Consider the following 19081-nt stretch of genomic DNA (forward strand, 5'->3'; position numbering starts at 1 on the left):
TATGCAAAATATCATACCATACGGTCACTAGGAAAAAATACAAGTTGCTGGGAACCCCGTGCAGTTCGTGTTTGTGAATAAGGGCGCATGTCACAATGATTGGTAACTTATATTTTAAAAGGCAAAATATAGCGGACTTTGTATGTAACAAATGAATTAGCAATATCTGTATCTGTCTCCACAATCCTAAAGTATTAGGCTACAATATAAATTATTCTTTGAAAGTAGAGAATATTAGAACAGTGACCGTATGTATGGATCCATTCTGCCCCTTAAAAGCGGCCGATACCGAACAACACATAGGGCCTACACGGCCTTGACCTGCGGTTGTCTAAATTCTGAGGGATTTGCATGCTGGTCAGGTAGAAGATAAATAACAGTGACCTTCAGCTTCTCCGTGTTTGGTAAGACCTACCGTATAGGCATAGGCCGCTGCATGGGGTGTATCCTGCATAAATTAGTGTTCTTGTTCAAATTAGTGTTCTTGTTCAAACACATGTTTCACACTTACGTGTACGCTGCATGACTGTATGTTTTGAGGGATGATTATCCTAACGTCTGATAAATGATGAGGGACATTAATTTGGTGGTATGCACCCTTACAACACACATCGCGTGGTGTTTCTTTATGCAAAATAAAAGTTATGCAAAACATCATACTTTGTTAGTATGTAGATATGAATGCTATACCGGGAAAGAGTCTGTTGAGTGGAGGAATTGTTTAGCCTTTTTTGGGGCGCCGAAAAGGTCAATTATTTCCTAGCCTCTTAACCACACTGGTTAACCTCATATAGCTATTCAAGACACAGAATATGTAAGGGATAAACTGTCGGTGCATTATGAGTTGTGGGTGCAAGTGGCATCATTTCACTGCCGTGAAAAAAAACCCACACACATATGAATTGGGTAACCACAAACCACAAAAGGAAGAATGAATGAATGAAGGAAAGACCATTAGAAACAAACCTTATCCAAATGGCTAAGGAAATACCCACAAAATTAAATTATTCATACTGTTTGTTTTTTTCACAGGTCAAGTTCGCGTTATTGTTTCGCTGATTTGCCCGTTACCATGCACGTTTGCATTGTATATATGCGAAGCAACTTCACATGACCTTTTAACCCAAGCTTAACTAAACGTTGGCAGTGTTATATAGTCATAATATGGTTAAGCAACCTTCTGAAGAATTGATCTGTTTTTGCAAATTTAGTGCAATACACAATACATGTAAAACTTGTTTTGACATTTCCAATTTCTGGCTGTTCTCTTGTGGTTATATAGGGCTTCTTGACAACGACAGTTGATCAGCAGCTACAGTGTTATCGAGAAACAGAATTTTATTTCAACGACAAATTATTTTCAACGCATTTTGCAGGCATTTCCAAGCTATTGCGTACTGTTTATTTTGTGTAAAGCTATAATGGCATCTGAACAAAAAACAACGGACACACAGGTACGTGCGTGGCAAACCTTGGTTGAAACACAAATAATCATATCTGTACCTCTTTTTGTTCCGCAGGAACTGTTGGTTCACTTACACCCTGCCCTCCTGAACAGTACCTTAAAATATTTCTAGCATTTGAAAAGTTAGGAATCATAACACCCTAGATCAGTGAAGAGTCTATCTAAAATATTACTCAGTTTCTTGCACAGAGATGTATAATGTTATTAGCTATTTGAAAAAGTGTACTGTGTGTGTGCAGTGTTAGTTGTGAAGAGTTGCTGACCTTGCATCCAAGAAATGAAACTATTGGAGCCAGTGATTGGCTCAGTTTTCTAACTCGTTTTAAACTGCTGGTTTCTTTGAAATGTTGTTGAATAAATGTATTAATGTATTGAAAAACACTACATGAGTACACAATGAATCATTTCTGCTTGTGTGAAACGATTAACATGGGTATAATTTGGCTGATTTTATCGAACTACTTCAGGTGTTGAAACATAATACTGCAAGGGTAAACCGTCTTTGCCGGCGATGCACTGGGCGTAATAATTGTAACTTACTAGTATAACAAACTTGTGTTAAATCTATCAGCTAGTGAACCTAGCCCAATTCATTGAACTTGATGACCTTACAGGCAAAACTTGTTGTGTGTCAAGTTATTTTGAAGTGAAGGTAGCAATACATTGAAAATACTCCAGTTAAAAAAAACCATAAAGCTCTCCAGTAGTTCTAGATAGGTACCATGTGAAAATAATTTTGCTGTTTATTAATTTTAATGTATTATTTACAAAATGCAATACTGACTGAAGATCTAATATCTTGTACAAAATAATGATATCATATTTATAACATAACTTGCATAAGGACAATGTGATAGTTGCAATTAAAATGTGAACATTTTGCACATGATTAGTTGGGCTATTGTTGACATAGATAGCATACATTTAAATACATTTGCACAACTGAAAGGTGAGAATCTGTTCACCTGTCTTTTGTCAATTTAATAGGAGAGCAAGTTGAAAACTGGGCTCAATTGGGAGTGCAAACTGCGTGTTATACCATGTGTGCATAGTTTTACATGAGCAAATGTAAAAAGAAACCAACAATTTTTTAACTACTTAGAAAACTGAGCCAATCACTGGTTCCAATAGTTTCATTTCTCGGAATAATAATCAGTGACTCTCCACAACTAATGCTGCACACACTAGCAGCAAATGAAACAAAATATTTCATTTGATTTTAAAAATGCTCATCATCATCAGTCGGCTGCGGAGCAGGCGACTACAAGCTTTATCCAATTATTGCGATCTATTAGAAATATTACTACCTGTATATATAATATATATAGTTAGGGGCTGTGCAATACTTATGAGCCCTGGGGAGGGTAAAATTGGGGGGGGGGGCAAGTAATTCATGGGGCGCCTTTTTTTAATAAAACGCTCTAAAAAGGCTTAAGAAAACAGTACGGAAACGCTTAAATATGCAAATTTTCCTGCTCGCTGCGCTCGCAACATACATCTAGACCATTTAAGGTTTGCAATTTGGAATCCCCAAAATTTGGCATGTTCAAGGGGGGGCAAAGAATTTTTGGCGGGCCGAGAGGGGGGGCAAGCGATTTTTGGCGAGCCGTTTGGAAATTTTACGGGGGTCATAATTATTGCACAGCCCCTTAGTTAGCGCCTTCCACTGATGCTTTGCATCAAAGTGTTCTTGTATAGTACTGGATGGACTGGAGTAATGTATATTTTATTACAAAATGATTGAAATTCACTGCCATGAGTCAAGAAAGAGAAGATTTATTTATTTTCAATACCAGTAGGCCATTAGCGGAACGTTGTCCTTTTTAAGGACTCTTCTTGTGTTGGCCTACTTCTACGTTGGATATTACTATGTACCTATCACCGTACCAGTTAACCCAAACATGGTAGACCGGATGATGTTCACTTTACGGTGGCTTCCGATAGAAATCATCCCAACGATTATAGCTATACTTGCTGTTAGTACCACGAGACGATATAATCTGCGCATCGCCGGGGATCCGAGGAAGCCTGAACAATTGAATCCACCAGTTCTTGGAGTTCACGTTCGATTCTTGGCTAACACCGTCGAACAAACTCTCATCCATGTTCCCGGGCTATTTGCCGTTGCATCACACGTCCAGCCGGAGAATTTGAAGTTGATACCTCTCATAGTCATCTTTTTCGTCATTGGCAGGATTATATATTGGATCGGCTATTCCCGCCATGCTTTACAGAGGGCTTTGGGATTCTCATTGAACATGTTTCCAAGCATTGCCATGCATGGATATGCTGTGTTTTGCCTGGTCTACAGTGGCGCCATCTATGGAATTTCAAATAATGAATAAGACACGTGCTGTGTATTATACATGCTCAAATTTGACAATGATATTTTGAATACCATGTTCAATATCTCCAATACCGTTGTGCGGACATTTAAATAGCTTAGCGTATATCCTGTATTAAATCAATATTAACTGTTCATATATATAAATAATAAATGCAGCTTTTCATATTAGCCTGCATTTAAGATAAGGATAACTCAGTGAGCATAGTGCATTAGTCAAGATACTCGTACGAGACCTTAGAGTTTAATATTGCATTTGAAGTGCGATTATCTTGACGAATGCATTTCTGCGAAGTAATTATCCAGCATAAACATTTCGAATGCATCAGATATAATGAAACAATGGCCAATTAATTGCTGCATTGAAGTTCAGTGACTTATTAGGAAAATTAATCACTGCATAAGTTAACTACCACTCGGTGAGTGCCACTATGCTAGCTACTGTATACGAGAATTTATAGCCTACACTCCTGTTTGAACTTTCAAATACTTGTATAACAACGCACAACAGTGGAATCTTACAATATGAACGGTTTGATATTACACTAATAAGCATGATCGTGATGATATTCGACGCTAATATTTGTGTGTCTTTATGTACTAGTATATTTTTAGACTTAATATCATTTGTAAAATGATGACTATTTGTAATTATGGTGTCCTGTTGTATGTGGTCACCCCGTTTATATAGCAATAATTTGAAATGTTTCATTAATAGAAGTGGGATTATTCTCCTTAGCTGATTTGGGTCATTGAATCATTTAATTTTTATTTTTAAATATCTCCAAACAGAATAAAATTCGTTTATGGTGCATATTCTGCGCCTGAAAAAAACCAATAGCTGAATTTTAACACCGCAGAATGTATATATGTAATTTTTGATGGTATATATATATCGATCAGACAAGTTATTAGTTATGCGAAAGTAATATTTCTAGTATTTGAGCGTATACTTACTACTCACCCCCCCGCATTCGAGTCTCAAGTGCAATCAGTAGGATGTGAGTTAATAAGGGCAATGTCGGGGAATAAAGGTCACAGTCGATGCGAAGAGATGAGGTCCGACCTATAGTCTCCTACACAGCCAGTTTTAGTCTCCTACGCAGCCACTTTGGTTACGCTCCCTGTGGAGGGGGCGGAACCAAACTGGCTGCCAGTTTGCGTCGGTCTGACTCTCGTCGATCCTCGTCTTTGTCCATGCGCAGATCTGGCTGGTCAGGAAGATATCTGATATCCCGAATTTAGGCCTATAGTATGCCTACCAGTTCCATCGTATAACAACAACAACAAAACCGTATTTTTTTTATAGCGCCTTACGCATACACCTCAAGGCGCTGAACAAAAGTACGACAAAAACCAATACATTACTAAAAAAAACCCCTTAATACCTTAATCGTACAGTTTACACATAAATATATATGAAATACACACTGGCATTAATTAAAAGTACACAAGATAATATGTTAAAAACCTGCAGCAGAATATATACAAAGCAGGCTCCAATGCACAAAGTCAATGTTCAAATGATGCAGATTGCACAAAAAATAAATTAAAATAAATCATTGTCGAACAGAAATGTCTTCAGAGCCGATTTGAACTGAGATATCAAGTCTATCGGATGTGAGTGGGCAGCTGATTCCATAATTTTGGCGCTGAAACCGAAAAAGCACGATTGCCATGTGTATGTGCCGATTTGCTAGAGAATATTTGTTACCATGTTTAATAAATTCGTATTTATCGTATAATAAAATATGGCCAAATGTATTATGTGTACATAGTGTGTGGATCACAGAATAATATATCTTCTACGGACTTGGCTACTAAGCATGTCGGGAAGGATATGGTCGTATGCTGGCCTGGGTCAATATGTTTTGGCCAGATGTGGTCCGACCGATTGCCTACGTCACTGTGTGCGATCATGTGTGACAGGCAATTCCCGATATCATAATAAATTCCCTGGTGCAAGTATTATCTAAAATCTATTGTTTTAAGGTTGGTCTGAACCCTGGAATTATGGAAACTTTCGGGCCTCATAACTGCTAAATTGTTGGTGTAAAGTATATAAATTATATATATTTATAATGGCAAAGACTTGTGAGGTCAAATTTGGGGCAAAATGATGAGGATGTAAAACAAATATTTAATTTTATGTGGCATTTGCGTTATTTTGGGGTTAGTGTAATAAATTGAGTGTTAACCCAAACCCGACTAAAACTTGGCCACTTGAGTGCGCGTGCCTTCCTCATGGTGAGTTTGGGGCCTCCGAATTTTGGTCTGGCCCAGCCCCCCCGCAAGAAAAAAAAGGTAAATCCGGCCCTGACCCGATGACCCCCCTTATTTCATCAACTTATTACACCCAATGACCCTCTCTCAAGATTAGAACTTAACACCCTTCAAAATTTTGCCCAAACTTGGTGGTGAATCCGTGATATGAGGGGAATATGTGTGCAAAATAAAATCGAGGCCATCCAATATAAAAGGTCATCTATTGGTTAAATTTTAAATTGATAAATTTTAAATTATCCCTGGAACCATTTAATTCCACATACATTACAGCTAAAGAACCATTTTATAGGTTTAATTAGGTTATGGTCACTAAAATTACCCAGGCCAAAATTACCTGCTTCCGATTTCACGCCACAGCGAACACACTGTTCATAATATAACACCTTGCTTAATAAATGTATTTATTAATTAGTAGCACTGCTGTTATCAACTGGCTGTCAACTACAATATCATCATGATCATACAAGAATCAATCTTAAAATTAGTATATTGGCTGACTTTCTGATGAGATTCCGTTGATGGTCTCAGTTCTTGAGCCAAGATCCGGCAATGCCCAAGATCCTGTCTATCCAAGGTAAGTCCCTTGCTTGCCACAATCTCAGTTCAAAGTCCTGATGTCTATGTTTTCACTATCCTAGCTACTATGCTAGTGCTTTCCAAATATATCTTCTATGTTGACCGTAAGCTCCTCTCTCGGGGATCTCTTGAGCAAGCTTTCTGCCCCACTTGACAGACAGATAACACATAGTCCAGCAAAAGATCACATTTCGTTGATGGAGATATTTCAGTCTGTCGCTTCTTTGAGTCGACAAACAATGAAGAACTATTTGGCTTTCACTGCCGCCTTCACTACCGCGTATTAAATTCTCTCCAACACACACAAGAACCGCGAACCGATGTTTGAAGACTTCCCACATTAATGGCTGGCTAACACAAGTTTCACAGAGTTCCCTCTTGCATTTCAAGTCTGCTGTGTCAATCATAAATCCAGGCTTCATATACCATTTCTTATCATTCTAGAATAATCTTAACTATTTATAGTAAATTACAGCACTTCCAAAAATAGCACATTAGATCACCACAGGCCAATCACATTCATTAATCTGTTTACATAATTTCTATATTTATTACATTACCTCAACACAAACCAATCAGATTTCATTAGTGTACTGTACCATGATTAATGGCATAGTGCCATTACTTAATTACCACTGTGTTTATCATGACCATTCTATTCGATTCCATTATGATCGGAAAATTTCTACATGTTTGAACCATATTTTGTACTTTGTTCTCAAAATTACAAAAATGACATGGGCAATTACGATATGGATGTAGAACCGTAGACCAGCTACTGGTGACCTACACAAATGACCTAATAACTGACCAGGAAAGTCAATTCACAATCAATAGGGTGTTAGACGGCAACCTACTTTTGAAAGTACTTACTTTCAACACATCAATTCGTCGCCCCCAAGACATAGTGGCGTATCAGCCATTTTTGACAAAATGAGTTAAGATCAGTTTCATAATCTATGTATAAAACTCTACATTTTGACAAACTTTCAAGACATGCATGTCATTAATTAATAAAGTATTATCACTAATTAGGTTTGGCGTATCTCACTCAATGGAATTATTGTGTACAACATTCCCCTTGTTTTGGGCGACATAGTGGCGTATCAGTGACATACGCCACTATGTCGCAAATGTGACATACACCACTATTTTGGTATACCGCGGCTGTGTGGCCAATATGGATATGAATTCAACTATTATTCGACATAAGACTGACATACTGGCGTATCACGTGTCGTAGGCCTATGTCAATTTTGAATGGAGAATAATTTTTCAAAAAATTTGACATACTGGCGTATAAGTTTAATGACTAATTACAATTAATTGGTGAATGACAACAATGTATTTTATACATTAAATGTAACTTAAATATTTATATTTTCATATCCATTCAAGAAAAGGGGACATTTTAATCAAGGCAATGTATGACAAACGGTTAAAAGTTGCAAAAACTTCAGATGCGATTATCTCAAAATAGCCATTTTCGTGATACGCCACTATGTCTTGCGGGCGACGAATTAAAATACAAGTGTAAGTGTGTCGTATGTAGTAATTACCAAAATCAATGGCGTTGCATCATAGGGGCACGCCACCCAGTCGGATTGCAAATCGGAGAAATTCACACAGGAAAATTGCACTAAGTATTATATTATATATAATAGGCCTATACTATCAAGTATTTTGAAATTAGAAAATGTTATAGCGATAAAACGACGAAAAAAACTGTTTTACGGACGGACGGTTTTTCAAAAAAATGTTCAAAACGGCTGATTTTACATGATTTTAGCAAAATTCAAACAAAATTCCACAAAAGGCAAAATTCTCAGTCAGTCGGGCCCGTAGACATGGTAAAACAGGCTTTTTGCGTCGCCTTACTGCATATATATTGCTTCAACTAAAAAAACACAAAAGTAATTAAGCGTGATGACCTTCAGTGGTAAATTCTGCACAATCACAATAGGATTGGATCACACACAAAAAAAAGTTCATGCTACATGTACTTGCATGAATATTACCCTTAACATATTAATGGTGTGTGAGGTTCAAGGACGTTTTACACCAAATCACTACGCCAAAAGTGCAATCGGAGTTTTAATAATTAATAGGTAAAACCTATCAACCTACAGGCTGCGATTTGTGTGTCCTTTGGGACTTATTTTTCTGTAAGGTGGGCTCAAATTTACAACGAACTAATATAAGACGTTGATTACTTAAATGGACAGGATATTAATAAAGAAATCCCTTAAAAGGGATGAGCAGCGACAAAGGTCATCATTAAATTGGCTATATGGGGAACAAATTTAGAGTAACATGATAAAAAATAGGCCCTGTCGGAGCTAGACACCAAGTAGTGAGCCGTCATGTTACGTGCTGAAAATTGTTGACAAAATAAGCTATCGTGTGACAGCCGTAGTAGCCCGTAGTTCATATAGGCAAACAGTTGTTTGTTTGTTTGTTTGCTTGTTTGTTTGTTTAACCGGTCGGTCCGGACAGACACACACCGTGAGGTCGTCATGTCGGATAAATTTTGTGCTGCTAAAGAGGGAAACTACCCACACACGGTGGAAGGAATAAAGCAGTTCTATGATGAATGGGCACCCAATTATGCGAAGGCAAGATTATTTTTGTACTCGTAACGTATATACTACGTTATTTATTCTAACGAATGTTTGATGACGTGACGTAAAATCAAAAGTATAATTATTTCTTCCAGATATTTCACATAATGTTAGAACTATTACTTGGTGAGTGGAATACTTGATACGAGGGGGATATGCCCGCATACCGCGTAATGATCATGCACTGAAAACTTTAATTGGTCAGCTTGACTAACCCTCGTTTCAAGTTATCTGTTTCGGGAGCTCTATTGTTCAGAAACGAAAACGCAAGGGATTAAGTAGGATGGTGTGTAAGTTGACTTCATTGTTACGTTTGGGGCATCATGCTTCTCATTTGAAGAGGTAATAATAGGCGCTGTCAATCACACTTATGTCTGTCAATAAAGGTTGGATAAGTCAATTATATGCAACACTGGCGTCTCAAGTGGGCAATCAATACTCACTCTTACTTTTAAAAAAGGGACCCCTGCCTCTTCTCCTCTCGCTTTCTTCTCTTTCTGTCTGTCTCTCCCCCTCCCCAACTCTCACCTGTGCCATCTTTTGAATTATGTGGATATCTGAATTATATTGGATGTTGTATTTACTTTACCCTTCTCCCCCTCTCACTGTTTTAGCAGTAGGCCTATGATCAACGTGGAAAAATCAAAATAAACGAAATAAACTCCTCACTGCTCTCCTCTCCTCTCCTCTCCTCGCATCCCCACTCTCTCATATAATATACATTTAAAATAGATTTTGAGTCTGGCAATTTTGCCTCTCCTCTCCTCTCCTCCTCCCTCTCTCTCCTCTCCTCTCTCCTCCTCCTCCCTCCTCCTCTCCTCCCTCCTCTCCTCTCCTCCCTCCCTCTCCTCTCCTCCCTCTCTCCTCCTCCCTCCTCCTCCTCCTCTCCTCCTCTCCTCTCCTCTCCTCTCCTCTCCTCTCTCTCTCCTCCTCCTCCTCTCTCTCCTCTCCTCTCCCTCTCCTCTCCTCTCTCCTCTCCTCTCCTCTCCTCTCCTCTCCTCTCCTCTCCTCTCCTCTCCTCTCCTCTCCTCTCCTCTCCTCTCTCTCCTCTCCTCTCTCCTCTCCTCGCATCCCCACTCTCTCATATAATATACATTTAAAAAGTAAGGTTTGCATTCTCCATAGAGTTGTACACATTTTTGATTTCGCATGTATAATGACTTATGTACAACTCTATGGAGAATGCAAACCTTACTGATGTGTTGAAACCATCGAGTCCCAAAGCCAATATCTCTCAGAAATGTTGTCCAAGGACATATTTTCAACATACCTGAAGTTGATGGTGGATCAAAATGCCTGACATTGGTTTTCAGGGGGGTCAAAATGTACAAAAATGTACAATTGGGGTTTTGCATGGGTAATATCTCAGCTAAAAATATTCTAATAGGCTCAATATTGGTTAAGAGTAATGTCCTACCAAAGGGCTCTGACTAGCAAAAAAATGGACAATAAAATTATTTTTACTTTTGGAGTTTTGACCCCCCAAAGTTGGTCCCGGGTGGACGAAGTTGCATTTTGAGGGCCCTATATCTTTTAAAGTAAAGGAGTTACAAGTTTTCTGATGCCAGATTTGAATTCTACACGAATAAGTACCCCAGGATACATACTTTTCAAAGTTGTAAATGGTTCCCTTTATACATTCATGGACCTCCAAACGTCGTCTTTCGCGTTGCGACACATTTTTTACGTTGACCCCTCTAAATTTCAAATTGATGCCACGGGAAAACGAAATGGAGTACGAAGCTCAAATTTTCGGGATTTTACTTTCTCATCAATATCTACCACCACACAGAAAAAGAAAAAAAAAATTGAAGAGGTGCTGCGGTGCACATCCCTGGAGTTGACATGGAATGGGCCTACATAATCATAATGTAACCGATTTTTGCGCGATTGCACGAACAAGTACGTAATTCTTGGCAACACTGATTACTCGTGTTAATGTATATATTTCTACGTTGGGCAATTTTCACAATCTACTCCCGCTTAGGCTGGAGTACCTATACACCCAACGCAAGTCAATTGAAGCCGTACAATTTATCGCGAATTTACGACCGTAAAATTTAGACACTTCTTTTGTCTAGATTAGCATCAACCCTCTCATCTCACTTTTTTTCCTGCCAGAAATTAACATAACTCCCGAAACCGAAACAGAAGTTATCTTCGTTCAACTTTTCTGTAGTCAACAAAAGACTAGAATAAAAGGATTGTTCACACGTACCATGCTAACACTTCAAAATAACAATGAGATCCGAAACCGAAACCGGAAACCGAAACCGAAACAGAAAAGATGAAAGGACCCTATCCATGCTAACGTAAAGTTCGTCCAGATGGTGCCCATCTTGACTAACGTAAAGCTAATCAAGCCGGCTCGACTAACTTGCTTGACTAACCTGGACGTTAGTCGAGCAGGCTTGACTAATTTGCCTGACTAGCTTGGACGTTAGTCAAGCCTGCTTGACTAGCTTAGGTTAGTCACTCGACTAGTTTATGACTAACTTTATGTTAGTCCAGATGGTGTCCATCTTGACTAACCTGACGTTAGTCGAGCAGTTCTAAGCAAGTCAGGCAGCTGCTTGACTAGCTTGCTTGACTAGCGTGCTGCAAACCACGTACGTTACTGGTAAAAAAAATTGAGACACATGTTGAAGTTTATCTTGTCTGATGGGATTTATTCTCATAGTTTTGCGTTTTGAAACTGATGCTTGAAGAATATCTTCTTACCTGGTAATCATGATGACAACAAATTTATGACCACTTAACTTCATTAGGAATTGAACTCGGACCTGGAGATTACAAACCCTCTACACTCGACTATAGGCCACGGAGGCTACTATTTTAGCGGCAAGCTGCAAAAGGCTATTGCACTCCCTTCCGTGCAATAGTCATTTTTCCATTGCACGGACGCGGAGCTGCCATAGCAACGCTGGTAGACGCGCGAACGTATAGCGAGAGGTTTCCACCGCGACTCGCTAATTACAGGTGCGGGTGTTGCTTCTAAAAATAAAAATGCATTTAGATATCTATTAATTTATTTTGTTTTCCTGGTGATTTATAAAATTAAGTGGAAGCAAAGGAACTTATGAGTTTTATAAAACAAAATAACGTTTTTATCCGTTCAATATTTTGTATAGTATTTTCAGATTCGGTCATTATCGTAACGTTTCTTCTTGCATTTACTCCTGTTTGCTTTCCGTGTTTTTGTAACAGTACCAATGCATGACAATGTTGGCTTGAAAATGCGACCGAACCAACTTTTCCCCGCAGAAGTACGCGCCGCACCAAGCCAACCCCCCCCCCCTCCCCATCCCCTGCGTACGGGCCTGCACAGAGTATACACATTATCCGCGGGATACCTGGCAGGGCCCATACCTCATTTCACTATATCCATGTTAGTAATCTATGAAATGTGTCTCTAATCTCTTTAGGATCTTACTCATGATAACTATACTGCACCCCGATGGTTAGCAGAAACAATAGCAAAGTTGGTGATTAACAAAGATGCAAACATTATGGATATGGCCTGCGGAACGGGTCTTGTGGCACAAGAGGTATGTAGTTTTTTGTCGTCATCGTTATCATCATCATTATCATCGTCATTATCATCATCAGCATCAACATCGTCATCGTCATCATCATCATCATCATCATCATCAACATCGTTATCAGCATCATCATCATCGTATCATCATCATCATCATCATCATCATCATCATCATCACATCATCATCACCATCATTATCATCATCACCATCACCATCACTATCATCATCATCATCACCATCACTATCATCATCATCATCATCAACATCGTTATCATCATCATCATCGTCATCATCATCACCATCATCCTCATCACCATCATCGTTATCATCATCATCATCATCATCATCATCATCATCACCATCATCCTCATCACCATCATCGTTATCATCATCATCATCATCATCATCACCATCATTATCATCATCATCATCATTAACATCAACTTCGTCACGTCAACATCATCACCGTCGTCATCTTCATCATCATCATCTTTATTAGCAAATTCGTCGTCGCCATCAACACTTTTTTTTATTACCTAGCTGGGGGTTTACACCCCGCCGCTAGGTATTCTTATGCTATCCGATTCTTCTTTCTGGCAACAAAATGCACATTTTTTGCTCTAGCTCAGACATGCTTCGGCCGATTTTGACCTAACTTGGTCACAAGCATCATTGACCACAACCATACATGTCACCTGACTTTTAATGGGTTAAATGTCACTGAGGGGTCAAATAAGCCAAAAATGTGAATTGAGCTAAAATTGTTTTTCTTCCTACATACAACATCCTACAATGACGTCACTTGCACATAAGAATCGGCTATATCCAGTGTTTATAGGGTGCACACAGAATTGAGGTCAAAGGTCATTAAGAGGGCATTACTGGTATAAAACCAAATACCTGTAAAATGCTTCTTGTGCCACAAATTACATAGCACAATGACGTCACCTGCATATATGTATCGGCTATACCCAGTGTCTAAAGGGTGCACACAGAATTGGGGTTAAAGTTCGTTAAGGGGTCATTTCCGGTCAGAGTTTAAAAAGCTTTAAAATTTATATCTGCTACATGCAACATAGTATGTTGATAACAACTTGCACTGATGCATGGTCACTGGCCAGTGTTTGTGGTCAAAGGTTAAATTTTTCAATAGCCACTTGTTAAAGACAGTATTTGAAGCATTTATCCGTTTTTGCTTACTGCAATTTTTTTTGTGACACCTCAGGACACCTTGTAGATAGGAATCATAGCTTTCCACATGCAAGGGACAAACTTGGGTAATCTAAACTTTCATATCAAGGGTTCAGAACCAGAAAGTTGTAACTCAGTATGACCAGCTCTCACAAAATGAGCATAAAGTTGGCTCCTTGCTTTGGTCTTCAAAATATATTTCCTCCACAATGTGTTTTGTGATTAATAATGGACTCTATCTTCTATAGTGCCCTGGCGAGTTTGTGCTCATTTTGTGGGAGCATTTCTGGCTATCAACCCCAGAATTATGCTTTTGTGTACTACATCACATGTCATAGTAAATCTCTTATCACCTGTTAGATGGCTAACCCTTGTCACTTCAGAGAAGTGGTTTCATTAAAGGCACAGTTATAACTTGCTGAAGTTTTAACATATCATTGCTAAAACCTGTGTATTATGGTATTATATTAAAGCCCAGGTATAAAGGATGATAAGGATGATATTAAAGTGTATTTACATTATTATACTTGAGTCATGTACAATTGTCCATAAAAAGAATGTTGGTAAAAAACAATTTGATAAATATGATAAATTAAATACTTGGAGGGGGTGGAAAATGTGGTACAAAATGCTGAAACAAAATGGTTGTGGTAAATTCTTCTTCCTTATTAGTGATGGCCTCATATGTTTGAGTATTATCGTACTGCGTACAGACAAGCTGTACTTATTTCATGTTGGCGGGTCATGCTAATTTAAGCTTGGTATGGACAGTGCAGTTATTAAATAGCGAAAATTAATTCTTAAATGTGCCTTTAGTAGTAAAACACCTGTTATCATGTATCCAAAGTGCCAGTTGGTCTTTAGTTATTATAGTATTGGCCAAATGGATATTTAGTTATGTTTCCTATCTGAAAGTTCATTGATTATAACTTAGTCTACTTTAGTAGACCTTTTTAATTTATCATCCCTGTATTCTCTTCTGATCCAACAGCTATAAATCTTGGTAGCCCACTCCGAAAACCGCTGTCCCCTGATAGCCACGCCACCGAGAAAAAACGCCTTTTTTTCTCTGGGCAGAGCAATCACTCAGTGGGGGATGTGTTTTATGCATGGAATGGCATAGGAGTGTGAACTATTATTTAAAAGGGAATGCAAAGCAGTCTAACTATAACTTTGCTAATGTTGTATGTATGAGTAGGGTAACTTACACTTGCTCTATGAATCCAATGGCTTGGGGGAGGGTTATATTAACCCATTAAATGAAGGAAGAAAGAAAGAGTAGTCAGTAAAATAAATAAATATATAAATAAATTAATTAAATTAATTACCGGTAATTAATTAATGTCAAAGGTCATCCAACAGGTCAACTGGGGTCGAAGGTCATATGGGGTCAGCGGGGTGAAACAGTATCCTATCAGCTGGGGCTTTATAAACTTTTGTGCTGGTGATTGCATATTTTATTAACCCTTTAAATGAAGAAAGAAAAAAGATATAGCTGATATAATAACAAACCTGTGAGTGTCTGTGTCCTCATGTTTCATCATGTAGTATTTTAATATCCACATGTGGCCACAAGATTTTGGCCACATTGATACATTTATGTGTTTGCTATCTAAAAGTATATTTCCTGGACATCTGTAGGGGGTACAGGGTTCAAACTTGGTGAGAACAAACTTAATGATCAGGGGAACATTTTGGAACACTTTGCAGGGGCCAGGTCAATGGTTATCTGGGGTCAAATCTCATAATTTGATTTTCTGGATATCTGTAATGGGCAAGGGTGAAATTAAGTGGGTGATGGGAGCCGTTTGGCCCCCAGAAGCTCTGAAATGGCCCCTGGTTCTATCTCAATTGTAGTTGACCAGGAGACACTTTTCTCACAAAACTAGCCCCCTGGATAGTGAACTAAATTCAAAGCAACAAGTGCTTAATTTTACTCATCCAGGACATCTTTATTTTTATTGACCCTCTTAAGTGGAAATGGCCCCTGGATCCTTCCAATCTTGGTGAACCAGGGACCATTTTTTGCCAAAGTGGCCCCTGGTTCAAGCTCTCTTATTTTCACCCTTGGTAAGGGGTATGGGGCTCAAATGCACTAGTGACAACAAATCTCATGACCAGGGAAACATTTTTCAGGGGTCAGGTCAAAGCTCATGCAGAGGTCAAATTTTTCGAAACGCATTTTCTGGGTATCTGTAAGGGGTACAGGGCTCAAACTCTTTGACAACAAACTTAATGACCAGGGGAACATTTTGGACTACTGTGCAGGGGTCAGGTCAAAGGTTATCTGGGGTCCAATCTTAGAATTGCATTTTCTGGACATCTGTAAAGAGTACGGGGCTCAAATTTGGTGAAAATAAACCTAGATGACCAGGGGAACATTTTTTTAACATTTTTCTTGGGTCAGATACCTCCAAAACACCAACATGCCCCAGCTAGGTTTGTGGTCTATGACCACCATTTGCCACTAGTTACCTAGCTGGGGGGTTTTCAACCCCCCAAGCTAGGTCCTGTTTTTCTGTCCGTTCTTTCTTCTTACCTAGCTGGGGGGTTTCCAACCCCCCGAGCTAGGTACTGTTTTGCTATCGGATCTTTACCTAGCTGGGGGGTTTACAACCCCCCAGCTAGGTACTGTTTTTCTATCCGATTCCTCTTTCTTTCTTTCTTTCTTTCTTTCTGGCAACAAACTTCGAAATGCTTCTCCTCCTACATGTTACACCCTACAATTACGTAACTTGCACATATGTATCTCCTATATCCAATGCCCATATGGTGCAAACAGAATTGGGATCAAAGGTCATTAAAGGGGCATTTTCGGTATTTAACCAAATATCTTCAAAATGCTTCTTCTGCCACATATTACATAGCACAATGACGTCACTTACACATGTGCATCGGCTTTACCCAGTGCCCATACCTTTCACACAGAATTGGGGTCAAAGGTCATTAAGGGGGTAAAATCTTACAATTGCATTATCTGGATATCTGTAAGGAGTATGGGGCTTAAACTCGATACAATAAATCTCATGACCAGGGGAACATTTTGCGGGGTCAGGTCAGAGGTCATGCAGAGGTCAAATTTTAGAAACGCATTTCCTGGACATCTGTAAGGGGTACGGGGCTCAAACTTAGTGACAACAAACTTAATGATCAGGGGAACATGTTGGAACACTTTGCAGGGGTCAGATCAAAGGTTATCTGGGGTTTAATCTTTATAACTTCATTTTCTGGATATCTGCGAGGGGTATGGGGCTCAAACTCAGCGACAACAAATCTCATGACCAGGGGAACATTTTGCAGGGGTCAGGTCAATGGTCATGTAGAGGTCAAATTTTCTAAATGCATTTTCTGGACATCTGTTAGGGGTACGGGGCTCAAACTCCACAACAACAAACTTACTGACCTGGGGAACATTTTGGAACACTGTGCAAGGGTCATGTCAAAGGTCATCTGGGTTCAAATCGTAGAATTTCATTTTCTGGATATCTGTAAGAGGTACGGGGCTCAAACATGGTGACAACAAACCTCAAGACCAGGGGAACATTATGGAACATCATGCATAGGTCAGGTCAAAGGTCATCTGGGGTCAAATCTTTGAATTTTTTGGACATCTGTTAGGAGTACGGGACTCAAACTCTGTGAAAACAAACCCCATGACCAGGGGAGCATTTTTGGAACATTTTGTAGGGGTCAGATACCTCCACAACACCAACATGCCCAGCTAGGTTTGTGGTCTATGACCACCATTTGCCACTAGTTCTTCTTTCTTTCTTTCTTTCTTTCTGGCAATTAATTTCAAAATGCTTCTCCTCCTACATGTTACACCCTACAATTACGTAACTTGCACATATGTATCGGCTATATCCAATGCCCATAGGGTGCAAACAGAATTGGGGTCAAAGGTCATTAAGGGGGCATTACCGGTATATAATCAAATACCTTCAAAATGCTTCTTCTGCCACATATTACATAGCACAATGATGTCACTTACACATGTGCATCGGCTTTACCCAGTGCCCATACCTTGCACACAGAATTGGGGTCAAAGGTCATTAAGGGGTAAAATCTATTTTGCCTTATCTCGATATCTGTAAGGGGTGTGGGGCTCACACTCAGTGACAACAAATCTCATTACCTGGGGAACATTTTACAGGGGTCAGGTCAAAGGTCATGCAGAGGTCAAATTTTAGAAATGCATTTTCTGGACATCGGTAAGGGGTACAGTGCTCTAACTCTGTGACAACAAACTTAATGACCAGGGGAATATTTTGGAACACTTTGCAGGGGTCATGTCAAAGGTTAACTGGGGTCAAATCATATAATTTCATTTTCTGGATATCTGTATGGGGTATGGGGCTCAATCTCAGTGACAACAAATCTCATGAACATGGGAACAGTTTGAAGGGGTCAGGTCAAAGGTCATGCAGAGGTCAAATTTTAGAAATGCATTTGCTGGACATCTGTAAGGGGTACGGGGCTCAAACTCTGTGATAACAAATTTACTGGAATGCTGTACAGGGGTCAGGTCAAAGGTCATCTGGGTCAAATCGTAAAATTTAACTTTCTGGGCATCTGCAAGTCGTATGGGACGCAAACTCGGTGACAACAAACCTCATGACCAGGGGAACATTTTTGGAACATTTTGCAGGGGTCAGATACCTCCAAAACACCAACATGCCCCAGCTAGGTTTGTGGTCTATGACCACCATTTGCCACTAGTTACCTAGCTGGGGGGTTTTCAACCCCCCGAGCTAGGTACTGTTTTGCTATCCGATCTTTCTTCTTCTTCTTTCTGGCAATAAATTTCAAAATGCTTCTCCTCCTACATGTTACACCCTACAATTACGTAACTTGCACATATGTATCGACTATGTCCAGTGCCCATAGGGTCTAAACAGAATTGGCGTCAAAGTTCACTAAAGGGGCCTTTCAGGTATTTAACCAAATATTTAACTCAAAATGCTTCTTCTGCCACATATTAAATAGCACAATGACGTAATTTGCATATATGCATCGGCTATACCACACGCCTATAACTTGTACACAGAATTGGGGT

The 19081-nt window shown here is 39.3% G+C and overlaps 1 protein-coding gene across 2 annotated transcripts in view; it reads left to right on the top strand.

The window, feature by feature from the left end:
* Positions 1–9062: 9062 nt before the first annotated feature.
* Positions 9063–19081, top strand: part of LOC140146783 (methyltransferase-like protein 27) — a 43842-nt gene continuing 33823 nt past the window's right edge. The window contains exons 1-2 of one of the 2 annotated variants that reach the window (XM_072168664.1): positions 9063–9286; positions 12718–12840. In XM_072168664.1, the coding sequence (XP_072024765.1) occupies positions 9188–9286; positions 12718–12840 (222 nt within the window). In that variant the 5' untranslated portion in view covers positions 9063–9187. The remainder of the gene's footprint in view (positions 9287–12717; positions 12841–19081) is intronic. The other variant, XM_072168663.1, reaches the window with a different exon arrangement.

The sequence above is a fragment of the Amphiura filiformis genome, chromosome 2, assembly GCF_039555335.1.
Source record: "Amphiura filiformis chromosome 2, Afil_fr2py, whole genome shotgun sequence".
Taxonomy (NCBI): Eukaryota; Metazoa; Echinodermata; class Ophiuroidea; order Amphilepidida; family Amphiuridae; genus Amphiura; species Amphiura filiformis.